The sequence below is a fragment of the Lichenostomus cassidix genome, chromosome 2, assembly GCF_008360975.1.
Source record: "Lichenostomus cassidix isolate B80296 chromosome 2, HeHo_3.0, whole genome shotgun sequence".
In the NCBI taxonomy this organism is placed as follows: domain Eukaryota; kingdom Metazoa; phylum Chordata; class Aves; order Passeriformes; family Meliphagidae; genus Lichenostomus; species Lichenostomus cassidix.
The window spans coordinates 38176505-38190463 of NC_139482.1; the positions used below are offsets into that span (position 1 = coordinate 38176505).

The following is a 13959-nucleotide window of genomic DNA, read 5'->3' on the forward strand; positions in this document are numbered from 1 at the left end:
ATGGCTCAAAATACATAAAATAGATATTTAAAATCAAATAAGTTACAGAGATACCATTTAGGAAATCACTCAAATCACTTCCACAAATCAGACCACTGTCACCTTTTTCTAAAATCCTAATTCTCAATACCACTTTCATCATGAGCTTTCAAATCAATTCACATGGTCTTTCCCTGATTTCTCATTATACCTTCCACTTCTACATACTTGGCACTGCTTGCTAACAAAATCCTGGGGATATGTGCACATAATTGAAGCTCTTTATTTTTTCAAGGTGGTGAAACAGTTCAAGCCATTTTGGTTCTAGAATTGCTTAAAGAGATAGCCAGTATCTTGAAATAACACCTCCCTTTGAAGGACTGAGGTTTGAGCAATGACCAGGTAAAAAATACCCCAAAGGTACAGAAACTAGCAGTCTTGACAAATATGTAATTTGTTAAAGACAAAAAAGGTCAATAAACAAATAAAGTTTGCCCAAAAAATGCAGCCAAAGGCTTCTTCAGTAAGAAAGACAAACTGAGATGTGAAAAGAAAATTCCTTTAAGCTTGAAATAAACTCAAGCCTGGTACAGGCCTAAACGATTTTCACAAACACAACAAAGCAATATTGAAAGTCTGGCCTTCATGTATTGCAGCATTTACACATTTCCTCAAACATTTGTCTTCCTTTAGGATAAGCACTGTAGCAAATCTGATGTTTTTAAAGAACATAATGAGAAGTGTGTTTAATGAATGTAAAAGGTATTTTGTTTATATGGAAATAACTGCAAAATGCCTGATTGGATTGATCCTACAGTTTAACAACAGCTTTACAGTTGGCACCAAAAAAAGTTACAGTTCTCTCTACATATAGGACTCAATATCAAGCACAAGTGTTGCAAGTTCAGTGCTCTGACATACAGTTATCAGAAGAACTAAACAGCAGCTGTGGTCAGGATTTGAAGATTATAAAATGGCAGGGTGCAACTCCTGTGGCAAGCACAGCAAAGTGTTTTATTTTATAGGCTAGTGGAGAAGATTTAGAAAAAACAGAAGGACATTTTAGTCCTTAAAATAACTACTTTAAAAGCTTCTTGCCTGCAAAATGAACAAGTACATTTTATACTGACAACACTGTGCAGTCCTCCTAACCTGATGCTAGTAGTGAAACACAGCTACACAGAATTATACTCAAAATTTCAAACACTACAGTCTGCTCCCATCATAAATAAATTTCAGAAAGATGAGTTAACAAACGAAACAGCTCTGGTTTAAATAAAATTACTATCACAAGAGACAAAATACACTGATAGGTTATTAAAAACAAAAAAAGAAAAGGAAAAACATATCGGCAATAATATAATGAAATGTACTTAAAATGACTAGAAATTGCTACAAAACTAAAAAAAAGGAAAAGTTTGTTTTGTCTGTTCTTTGTGAAATCTAACAAGATCCCCCTTTTTCTTTTGGTGTGATCTTTTCTGGAAAAAAACAGCAGATATTCTTAAGTTGGAAAGAAAACACCAACATATTAAATGATTGCATAAAATTTGAAACATTACAAAATGTTTCACAGACTAATTGGCTTTTGTGTTTACATAGTACTTTTTAAAAGCTCTTTTAAAACCATTAAATTTTGAACCAGAAAAAAAGGTAAAATTAAACCAGAATGTCTGTAACCTAGAACTTAACAAGTGTGATATTTTTAACTACATATTCAGAAATACGCTTCTAAGTAATAAGAGCCATCATGGAGTGATTCATAGCTTCATGCAAAAACATCCCACAATATAAATCTTGTTAACCTTTTGAAAATCCCCAAAAGCTCATTACAAAGCTGCTGAATCCTGGCATAAGAAAACCTTATATTAAAGTATTTACTGTCCTCTTAAAAAGTCCATTACTTAAAAGAAATAATACACTCAAGTTAGTTGGATTTTATCATGGTCTGGCAGGCAAAGAAGTGTCAGACAGTGATGCGTGTCAAATTAAATTATCCTAGGAAAATCATTATAGAAATTTGGGAGAAATAATTTCTCAGATGATGTTAAGCAATAAACTGTTCTCCATCTGAATTAATGTCAACTTTACAGGGTAATGAGCATTACAGTGAAAAGACTCATGAAGAAAATGTGGTACCTTTCCTATTCTATTACTTTTCCCAGTTCTTGGAAACTACGTGCAACACCCTTGGAGACACTGGTTTTCAAATGGATTTGTTGCACGAAAGCTCATTAATTTTCTTCTCCAAATGAGGGACCTGTTTCAAGAAATGTTGCATATTAAATTCTACTTACTGAAAATATGCATTTATGACATTTAAATTATATTCCCCAACGTAAGCACTTAATTTTATTATAATTCCTATCTTGATCTAACTTTATGTCATTTCCAAATAGAACAGTGTGGATATTTGAGAGTAGAAGCACAATGACTGATTTGATTATGAAACTCCCAAATAAAGGCAGAGTAAAACCATGGCATTACTGAAATCAGTGAGAGAACTGATGCAGTTTTCACTGTAACTACTATTACACCCTTTACATTCTCTCTTCTTCAGCCATGAAGGTAAAAATAATGAGATTTACTGTATTCTACAATAATTATTTTCTAGGTCTTAGAGCCCATTCTTGAATTTCTTCTTCAGTTCTCACTATAGTAAATAAAGTAATATGAAGATATGTCTCAGAGTTTGTCCTGCATTTTGGGAGCAAATGTACAGAAGGAAGCTTTGTACAGAAGGAAGCCTTCAGTGATAGCTATTTCCAGTGAATAGTGATGCTAAACCAGAAGCTTCATTACAGTGTTAAAATAGAAAGAACTTTTTAAATTATGTTACATATTTATTTGAAAGTACTATTTTCTCAATAAGAAAATAATACTTTCCACCCTTTTTACTATTCTGTTGTGCAAATGTATGCATAAGAAAGACTTGCTGTTATTGCTAAGATAATACTAATTTTATAATGCTGATAACATTTTTTTTTCTCAGATATTACTCTGTGGGCAGCAATTGTTGGTGTCAGCTGTAAAACTGCTGCTGAACACTGTTGCAGCCCAGAAAACCAGTCATATCATGGGCTGCATCCAGAGCAGTGTAGCCACCAAAGCAAGGAAGGAGATTCTGTCCCTCTACTTCCCTCTCATGAGACCCCACCTGGAGCACTGCATCCAGCTCTGGGGTCCTCAGAACAGGAAGGACGCGGACCTGTGAGTCCAGAGGAGAGCCATCAAGATGATCACAGGAATCAAACACCTCTCTTACGAGGAAAGCTTGAAAAAGTTGAAACTGCTCAGCCTTGAGAAGGGAAAGCTCTGGAGAGATTTTATTGTGGCTTTTTAGTACCTAAAGAGGGCCTATAAGAAAGATGGGGACAAACTTTTTAGCCTGTTGCAATAGGACAAGGAATAATTGTTTTAAACTGAAAGAGGGTCTACTTAGATTAGATATAAGAAAGAATAGATATAATCTATTCTGATTAGACATAAGGAAGAAGGTTTTTACAATGAGGGTGTTAAAACATAGCAACAGGTTGCCCAGAGAAGGGGCACCCCATCCCTGGTAACATTCACAATCAGGTTGGATGGGCATCTGAGAAACCTGATCTAGTGACGACGTCCCTGCTCATTGCAGGGGGGTTGGACAAGACGACTTTTAAAGGTCCTTTCCAACCTAAGCCATTTTGTGATTCTATAAAAGGCAACCGACGTTTAATAAAAACAATGTTTCAAAACAGAAAAGCTAAACTTTCAGATTTTCTTTGTTACATTTAAGTGAGTGATGGCTCATCTGAAAACTTCAAGCTGAAAACTTCCAAACTACCAAGCTTCAGTTAATGAGAACAGAATACATCTGTCTCAGACATAGTACTCAGACATTATGTCCACCTCTCCCTCTCCTGAAGCATCTCTTTATCTCAGTGTTTGGTCATCACCTGTGCTAGGTATAAATAAAACTGGTTAGACAAGTCTTGACACCTAGAACTGGCAGAGTTGCAAAAGCAAACTGAAAAACACTGTGTCTACAAAACCTGTAGGTCCAGCTTTTCACTTGTCTGCTTCTTATGACATGAAGTACTCAATATTAGGTGTTCATTAACTCCATCTGTATTGCTGAGTGAACTCTGACTGCATTCTAAGAAAAAGGAAGAGTAACTCGGACTTCATTAATTCAATATTTGTGTTTCACTCTAACTTTTTGCATGCAAATATTTTACCTCTTACATTCACTCTGCTTTTTATTTTTAATTTTATTCACTTCTAAGTAAGGGCTTGCATATTTCTGAAATCCTTCCATGATACCCATAACTTTGAAATTCCCAAAATAATTTTGGCAAACTAGAACTCTCTCTATTAAAACTCTTTCTATTAAAACCGATAAGCATGTAAAATAATCACACCAGTACGTGTTTTTAAAGATGAGATGTCAAATTATTCAAAATATTTTTCTTATGGAAACTGCAAATGTACTAAAGCCTAGCTATACTGTCAAGGCCAAACACTACAATCTCCTGTCAGAAAAACTTCTTTAGTTTGCACTAGAACCTGAAGGCTTTCAGGCAGTGCCTACAAGAGGAAAATATATACTGCAGTAGAAACACAACATATGGGGAGAGGAATTATCTATCAGAAATACAGAATAATACAGCCTGTTATTTTAGCCAACTGGTTTGGTTTCATATTAGATTCTGCTCCCATATTCCAGTGACTCAGTAGCAGAATCTTAACTTCCTTTTCCGTTCATTAGAAAAGGACTCTTGTCTGGCTCTGGATGGTGGTATTTATGAAGTTTTCATACAGTTTGAAAGACTTCCATTTCATCCATGCTTCTTTTCACATTTACACTCACATAGGGAATGTTATTCCTATAATCAGAAACAGAAAATATGAACTGCTCATAATGAAAAGTGCTGGACATTTACAGCTGTACTAACAGTCATCTCCATTTCAACTTTTTTTTTTTTTTTGCTTGATGATTATTTTCTTTGCACATATTTGTTCTACCCACTTCTGTCAAAAGAAATGCAGAGAATGTAGGTCCTTCCAATTAGGCTTTGTGTTTCACTGAGCTTAGCAGAGTTGCCCTGCAAGGGGCAAATCCAGGAAGACAGGACTGGTTAGAGTGCTAGTGGAAAATCTCCATAAAACCACCCTCCACAGGAAGCCACAGACCCAACAGATAAGGCGAGGATAAGTGGGTACACCGCGTTTCCTTCCTCATCTCTTGCCATCACACAGCAGGAGCTATTAACTGCTCCCTCCAAAACCACAGCAACGTCAAGCCCTGTAGTAAAACACCATAAAACACAGTTTAAACATGAGGCAGGGGAGAGCACAACAGAGAGCTGGAAGAGACCAAGTCACATGCCAATGCTTTAAATTCTTCCAAAACAGATATTTGCCACATGAAATCTCCCTGCCTAGAATGCCTCCAGGACAATGCAAAACCACCCTAGCAGGGCCTACCAATGCAACCTAAGGATACTAACTCTTTCCTGATCCTCATGTGGCAGTGATGCTCAGTCAGAGCCTGACACACCAACCAAGGATCAGTATTCCACTTCATTCCACAAAATGCCTCAATGCCCTCTGCTTCCTTCTTATATTCATCTCTGCTTCATTGGACAGCAAAGAAACTATAAAGAGACACACTTTTCCTGTTATTAAATAATATATTTTACTAGGAAAGCATGTATTTAAATAATACTGTTTCTTCCCATGAATTTTACCCTCTACCTCTTATCTAGAAATCTAGTCAGAAGACCATCTGTGTTGGTGAATGCAGCTGTTGCCCCTTGCTGGCCAATACAAATGGATGGGAGCCTTCTAGAGAAAACGAAAGGATATTTGATCTCCACAGTCAGTAAAAATAAACTGTTCCTTGAGCAGAACACCAGGAATACAGTCTTGTTAGTAATGATTTTTCCTATGTAGCACACACTGCATTTTGCAAACAGGTTTTTCAAAGGTCCCATTTATGCATTTGGCTCTTGAAATACACACCGACAAACAGTATTAGTAGAACATTTTCTCATGCAAATCAACAAATACTTAAACAAATTCTGGAAGCCTGAAATTCTCTGACCTTCTATATGGTCTCCACATAATAAGCACATCTTTCTAGACACCTTGTTCTGGATTAGTTACACGGGGGCTTTGACGTGGCTAATTTATGTGTAGCCTTCAGATGCTTTGCAACTGGCAGGGATAAGAGGGTTAAGCAGGCTTAAAATGGTTAATAGTCATGTCAACTCTGGATCTTCAGCCCACCTGCAGACCTAGTCAATAATTCTCTGAAGTGTACTTGGCAATCTATGTAAAATAAGTTTGACTGTCTCGCTTTGAAGCTCAGGGGATATGTCCATATGGGATATGTACAAAATAACTTAGGCCCGCACACTCTACAGAAACTGTGCCTCTGCTGGCAGCTTCAGGAGGAATGCTGAAGTTGGAATGTGCATTTAGAACAAAACACAACTAGGTTCTGGAAGGCAAACCAAGGAAGATGAACGTTTCAAAAATGTTGGGGAAGATTACTATGTTTCCCACATCTCCATGCCCTGGTTAGAGGAAAGATTTCCATTCCCAGCACCAATGCATTAAGAAAATGTTAAAGAAATTTTTGGGGTTTTTAGTAAATATTTAGCAGTAATCACTCCAGAAAGGCAAGAAATATTGCACAGATGTTATGAAATATGATTACCTGACATACTGCTGGGAGTTATGGATATGTAATCATTCTTGTCCTTCTTCTGTCACCAATGTCACCTGCCAAAAAAAAGGAAAAAATCCCATGTAATATGTTCACAAATGCACATCTGCAGATTACCATTAACATTTAAGCAATATGGAACATTCTGGAACTTGAATAGCATGGCCCGTATCTGATGGCTTAACACATTAAATTCAAAGCACCTTGCTTAGCTGCATGAGGTAACAAATGTAAATCAGATCCAAAGCATGGTGGACTGGAGGAGTTGTGGATCTAAAAGCTTGTGCCTACTGATGCAGAAAAAAACAATGCTTCTGCCCACTTCATGGAACACTTTCCATTTTTTTTTTTTTCAGAAGTTCCTCTACGTCTAATATGCAACTTTAGGAGCTAACTGGTTTCTACTTTACAGTTTCTAACGATATATGTCCATTACTCTCAGGTTCAGTCAGAACAGAGGATTCAAAGGAATTACAAATTCTCTGTTACAGTTATACTGACTCTTCCTCAGTAGTTTGAAACCCAAAAGTCTATTGACTTTTAAAAAGTTCTGAGATGTAAATACCAAATGTACTAATTTGGTAGAAAACCAATTAATGTGTACTTAATACTTAACTTTTGAACAATGACACCTATTTTATTAACAAGGCATCTGCAGCTGTGAAGAATGGAATGTGGCATTTTAATGTCTTAGTTTTAATATTTAGATTCTGTCCCCCTTTCATATGCCTATACAGACACACTGACATACTAACTGTACTCTTTTTCTGTTTGCTAGTAAAGATCGAAGCCCTGCAAGTTACTTTAGTGCCAGGAGAGAAAGTCATGGATACCAGTTACAACATCATCCTTCAGCAGTGTATTTATACCAGCCCTCACGTTTTTCACACAGAGGCATCATAGACAGCATACCCTTGTTCAGCCATCCCTGCCCAAAACACAGTGCCCAGCTGGATGATCCCAGCTCACTCCCTAGTTTAAGCACCAACAATCCAACCTGAGCAGAGACAATCCTAAAGGCATTACTCCAGAATAGAGACAAGATCTCATTAGAATTTTTAAGTAAGATATCCTGGGCCTACAAGTGACCCCACTAATGCCTATGGAAAACTAGCTTGAGAACAAAGTCACGTACTCTGGAACATCCCCCTGCACTCAGCACTGGTGAGCCAACACCTCAAGTACTGTGTTCAGTTTTGGGACTCTCACTTTAAAAAGAACATTGAGGCACTGGAGCTGGTCCAGAGAAGAGCAACATGGGTTGTGAAATGTGTAGAAAACATGTCCCATGAGGAAGCGCCGAGGGTTTGTTCAGTCTCAAGAAGAGGAGGCTCAGTGGGGACCTCATCCCTCTCTACAACTCCCTGAAAGGAGGCTGTATTGAGGGGGAGTTCAGTCTCTTCTACCATGGCTGCAATAAGAGAACCACAAGAATCGGCCCTCAGCTGAGGCAGAAGAGACTCAGATTAGATAGGAGAAAAAATATTTCACTGTTAGGGTGGTCAGGCATTGGGAATATGTTGCCCAGGGAGGTTGTGGAGCCACCGTGCCTGCAGGTGATGAGGCATCTGGAGCTGGCCCTGAGTGTTTAGTGGTTCAGGGGTTACAGTGTTACTTCTGGGCTGATGGCTGGACTGGATGATCTTAGAGGCCTCTTCCAACCTTGCTGATTCTATGATCAGAAAACACCTGTCTTTTAATATTGGTGTGGAAGTGACATTTAAGAGAGGAAGTAGAACCTCTCTTGAATTGTCCTGATAATCATTTTATGGTAAGAAACTGTCTTTATTAACAAACTTATGGACTTTATTTCTCTCCATCCATTCAGTGCCACAGCCCTGCCTGTATTTCCTCCTGGCCACCGTCTCCTCACCCAGGGAGCCTTTCCCTTGAAATAAATATCCTCCCCGAGCAGCAGGCTGAACATGGAGCGCATCTGCTGTGTTTAGGCAGGGGTCAGAACGAGAGGCAGCAGGTGAGCCGCAGTGCCGGCTAATTAATGCATCTGGGACGCGGCCCCGCCGCTTCACCTCACGCTCCCACACCTGCGGCTCCGCTCAGCCACACGCGCCGTGGGCGGGACGTCCTTCGCCCGGGGCGCCGCTCCGCGCCCCGCTACTCCACTCGGGGTGGGAGGCATTGCCGTGCCCCGCGCCCACCGAGGGCCAGCCGCAGGGAAGGACCGCAGGGAAGCGGGGAAGAGCCGCAGGGAAGGGAAGAGCTGCAGTGAAGCGGCGCCGGGAGCAGGCGCGGCCTGCCCGCCCCGCCGAGGCAGAACCCGCCCGTGGCGCGGCGCGGCAGTGCCCCCTGGCGGAGCCGCCCTGGGCGCAGCCCGAAGCGCTATTCCCGAGCTTTCCCAGCGCTCCGCGCCTCCTGGCCTTAATAGGGCATGTCTGCGTGTATCTTTAAAGAAAATTATTGCTACTCCAGAAGTCGGAATTGATCATGATTAAGAAAAAACCCAGATCCGAAGATCAAAAAACACCCCCCAGCAAACAGCAACGCACAACCCCCCCCCCCAAAACGCAAACACGCATACGCCCCTTCTCCCAAATAAAAAAAAGAAGAAAAAAGAAATAGGAAAAAACACAAACAAACCCATAATCATAGAACATCCTGAGCTGGAAGAGACCCACAAGGATTATCAAAGTCCAGGTGCTGGCCCTGCACAGGCCAACCCCTGGAATGCGATCCTGACAGGGTCCCTTCCAATTCAGTTGATTGTATGATTCTGTGATTCTGCAGAGGATAGCATGGGCCTGAGGGCATTGCTTCAGGCTCCTGGAGCTCTACCAGGCTTGGGACTGTGACCAGTTCCCTGGGCAGACGGTTCCAGTGTCTGACCACCCTCTGAGTGAAGAATGTTTTCCTTATATCAAACCTAAATCTCTTCATGCCATGCCCTTGGGTCCCCTCACTGGTCACCAGAGAGGAAAAAGAAAAAAAAATATGTACCAACTTATTTTGTCCTTTCTAATTTCCTAATCACATGAAATTATTTCTCCCTATAGTATATTATATTTAAATGAAATTACTGATTTCAGGATATAATGTTCATTCTATTTGCAAAGCAAGCACAACGCAAAACCTGCTTAAAGTTTTACAGCAGGAACCTCAACATGAGGGAGAACTTATTTACATGAGGGACGCAGAGCACTGGAACAGGCTACCCTGGGAAGTCACAGAGTCTCCTTCTCTGGAGACATTAAAAATGCACCTGGGTGCATTCCTGTGTCACCTTTCACCTGCTCGAGGTGACCCTGCCTTGGCAGGGCGGTTGGACTGGATGATCTGCAAAAGTCCCTTCCAGCCCAAACAAGATTATGAACTGGTAAAATATTGTCCAGCATACATGTGACAATGTGTTTATACCTCCTTGTCTTTTCTCCCAGACAAGCCACCCAAGACTTATCTGGGCTCCTGGAAAAGAGGGAATCACTTTATTCTTCTAAAGGAAGAGCAAATACTCTGCTTGATATTTGCCATGTACAAACCACACAACCAGAGCCGACAGCACAAGGTCTTTCCTTTAGCTACTGACATCTTGTGGAAGTTCAAAATCCTTTACAATTTGTCAATCCAGATTTGAGAGAATACAAATTTAGATCAGGCCTCCAATTAAAATCAGACTCTGACCCATCCCACCATGTCATGGGATGTCATAAACTTCAACAATAAGCCATTTCCCAGAATTTAATTGTGGTTTGGTGACTCAGTGACACACAAGTGTACTTGAAGTAAACAATTGAGTGTTTTAAACAAAAATTCTGCCCCTCCTGTAAATAATTACTTGCTAAACCTAAAATTATTGGTTTTGCACCAATCTATTAAAAGGGAGGACAAAAAAAAGATAAATACAATGTTCTTCAATAAATTCTGTATAAAGAGAAAAATTCTAGTTATCCTGGGAGTTTTGCCATTTTCCTGATGAGACTAGGACTTGGCATCAAAGCAGCTGTCACTTGTGCAAAAAAACTAATTACGAAATGACTGTAAGAAAAGCTGGTCTTTTGTTTAAAGCATTACACCAACATATCTGGCTTTGGCAGTCTTTTTGTGTGCCACAGTTTAAAATGGAGAGTGTGCATCCTCTTTTTCTCCTCATACCTGCTTAGAGATGAAGTTTCTTGGAGCAGGTCTTGATGTTTCTGTGACTATACAGCATCTCGCCCATCTGGCATCTCCTCTAGGTCAATTTAGCAACCGCCAAAAGATACACAGCGACTGAGCCCATTTGTAATACCTGCTTTGTGATGATGATTTTAATCATCATTATGATGACTATTTAAACCATTAATTAAAATAATAATAAATAATCATTAAAACCATAACAACAATTGAAACCTTTATGAATTTAACAATCTTCCCAAATGTCCTGGGATCTTTTCTAAAGGATGACTTTATACCACATTTTATATGCCAGAAGTAATTTCCTATTTTTCTTTCCAAGGAATGCGGCCCATAGATGGAAACATTGTGGAAATACAGAACTATTTATCCATTCAGGCACCCAAAACCTTGGCAGTCTTCTGAAGACACAACACAGCTTCTACTTCACATGAGCAAGAATACTGAATGGTGTCTACATTAATTATAGCCAGCTCCTCTTGAAGGCACAGTTGTGTAAGATGTTGGAGGAAATCAGTTTCTTTTTAAGAGTCTACAGCTAAGAAGTACATGAACGGGAACAAAAGGGAAGGATGTGGATGAGTCACAGACAAGGCTCCACTACATCAGGCCAGTAATGTCTGGGGGTCTTTATGGGCACTGCAGAGTAAGTTTCTTTCTTGCCAGAAGTGACATAATTTTTATGGTTAAGCTTTGCTAACGTCACAGGGAACAGGCTTTGTTAGATTATCTTTTGTGTGTTGAGCACTTACTTGCCCACAAAAGAGCTACCCAAGGTCTTATGGCTCTGAGTCACAGTCCCTGAGCATGCAGCACTAATTCGGAGGCTGCTATCTCACATCCCGCATGACCTCCCTGCTAGAGAGCTGAGGCAGCAGACTGGGCACTGTGCTCCTTCTCCAACACTGAAGTTTTACCCTTTTTGTTTTTTTTAAACAAGGTAATTTTCATGATCATATTGGATACCTCAAATGAAAGCAGCAAAATGCTTACCCCATCCTGATACTGAGTTGTGTTTCAAATCTACAGCCCTGCACTAGGAAAAGAATATTCTTATACTGCCCCAAAATAAATTAAAAAAAAAGACATCTTTGGAATCTTCAGCTCCCCTGACCTGAATAGATCATATTTGGAATTAATTCTCAGGCTTTGGTCTCCAATACAGAAACACTGTCCAGCCATATTGCAAGTTACTGCATGTCTTTACTTTTTCCATAACGAAAGGTGATTAACCAATTAGCATTAATCAATGTAGTTAGGTGTTTTCCCACTCTCACCAAGTGCCTCCTCCTTCACATGAATGCATTATACTAACCAATGGCTATATAAAAGCAGTTTGCTGCCCAGGGGGTGAAAGTGTTTTTGACTGTATTCTGATGCTTCAGATTTAAATGGTGGCTGCCAGCCTCCTCTAGGCCAGGGCCAGGGTAATTTTGTGGTTTGAATCCCGGTTCCTGTCCATACCATGAACCACACACCTTCTGGCAGCCCTCAGGCTTCTCTTCCCACTCATCAAGCAGCTGCACAGGGTGGACAAGTACTGCTGCCTCCTGTCTCTTCTCAAGGCAGGAACAGGTGGGAAAAGGGATTTTGCACCTTTCAGCAGCACTTACAAGCTGCCCGGCTCCTTGCTGGACCACTCCTTGACATTCCCTTTTGAAAGCCAGAGGAAGGGCCATGGGGCAACCTGTCTCATTTGCACAAGTCCCTCCTGTAACCCAACCTGCAACTCCCGATGTCTCTGGCTTATCCCTGGCACTCTTACACAACACTCTTACACAACACTTGCCGGGAGCTGGGCTGCCTCCAGGGAGAGGAGCCTTGTGCCGGGAAGAGGGGCGGGCTGCTGGCAGACCCGGGGACGGGGGGAGTGTGCCCAGGTCCTGGGACACAGCAGGGAGCTGGCGAGGGCACACTGAGCAGGAGAGCAGAGCGTGTAGGTTTTGGATCCAGGTGCAGGGGGAAAGCTCCATCACAGCCAGAGTGAGCACCCTAGGACATCAGCCCCTCATGCCCTGCCATTCTAGAAGTTATGGAACTTCTTTTTGTTCTTGGGGGCTATCTTGGCTTGGGGGTGATGAATTATGGGATGCATCATCTGAACATTTTGTTCTGCAAACTCCCTCTGTGAAAACTGCTCTCATTTTTAAGTTCATCTATTGTGAAAAATCCAGAGTAGCAACTTCACATCAGGAAAAATTACAAGGTAGCTCATAGGCTGTATTGATGCCTAACTGAACTTCTAAATTTGTTTCAAAATTTAACATTTCAATATTTAACAGCAAAGCAAAATTAGTATTTGGGAGCAAGTTATACAGAGGATTTTGTACTAATATATATTCAGCGAAAAATGTACTTATGCAAAAAATGGTTTATGGTACATGATACATTTATAATGAGCCAGCAGTACTTCCTCCCTTGCAAAACATAACGAACAACTGTTCATTGTATGAGGAATAAAAATCTATCTAGTTTTCCAGATATGTTTAATGAAAAGCACCCATAAGAACTAGCTTGTAGGCACAAGCTCAGAAGTGGGCTTTGACTCATGCTTTTTATTGCTTGTATAGCTCAACTCATGAGGACAGAAAAACATGCAATAAACCCTAAAATCAAAACCACAGTGCATTATCTGTATAAACATTTGCAGTCTATCCCGAAACATAAGAACAAAAAAGCAAAGAACTATTGAGCTTTCTAATAGGAATGTCCAGTAGTTCTGTGTAATATCTTCCTCACACAGACTCAACTCGAGCTCAGCTCTGTGCAGGCATCAGCAGAATTTTTTGCAGCACAAAAGCCAGAAAATTATTACATGCAGACAATAAGTCTCATAAAAGATAATGATAACTTCACTGTTTTACAGGTTTTTGAAAGTGCTTGTGTTTAAGCAGATCTGCAGGATGAACACTACTGATTTAGACAGAAAAACTAATTCTTCCTCTAGTCTCATTGTGGTGAGGCTTTGGATCTGGCATATGGTTTGCAGGACAAGCTGAATGATAAAGCTGTTAATTTGAACATAGTTACAAAAAATAGAGACCCAGCACTGCAAAACAAAGTAATGCAAGACAAAAGCAAGATAAAAGTTGTTTTTATGACTTCATCAAAACTTAATGGCTTACTGTATAGGGGTAAAT

General features: G+C 40.3%; 1 protein-coding gene across 22 annotated transcripts in view; it reads right to left on the bottom strand.

Annotated features, from left to right (window-relative positions):
• Nucleotides 1–13959, bottom strand: part of THRB (thyroid hormone receptor beta) — a 170615-nt gene that overhangs the window by 43762 nt on the left and 112894 nt on the right. For all 22 annotated transcript variants that reach the window (XM_085051112.1, XM_085051111.1, XM_085051101.1 and 19 more), the window contains one exon: nucleotides 6683–6747. In XM_085051112.1, the coding sequence (XP_084907238.1) occupies nucleotides 6683–6689 (7 nt within the window). In that variant the 5' untranslated portion in view covers nucleotides 6690–6747. The remainder of the gene's footprint in view (nucleotides 1–6682; nucleotides 6748–13959) is intronic.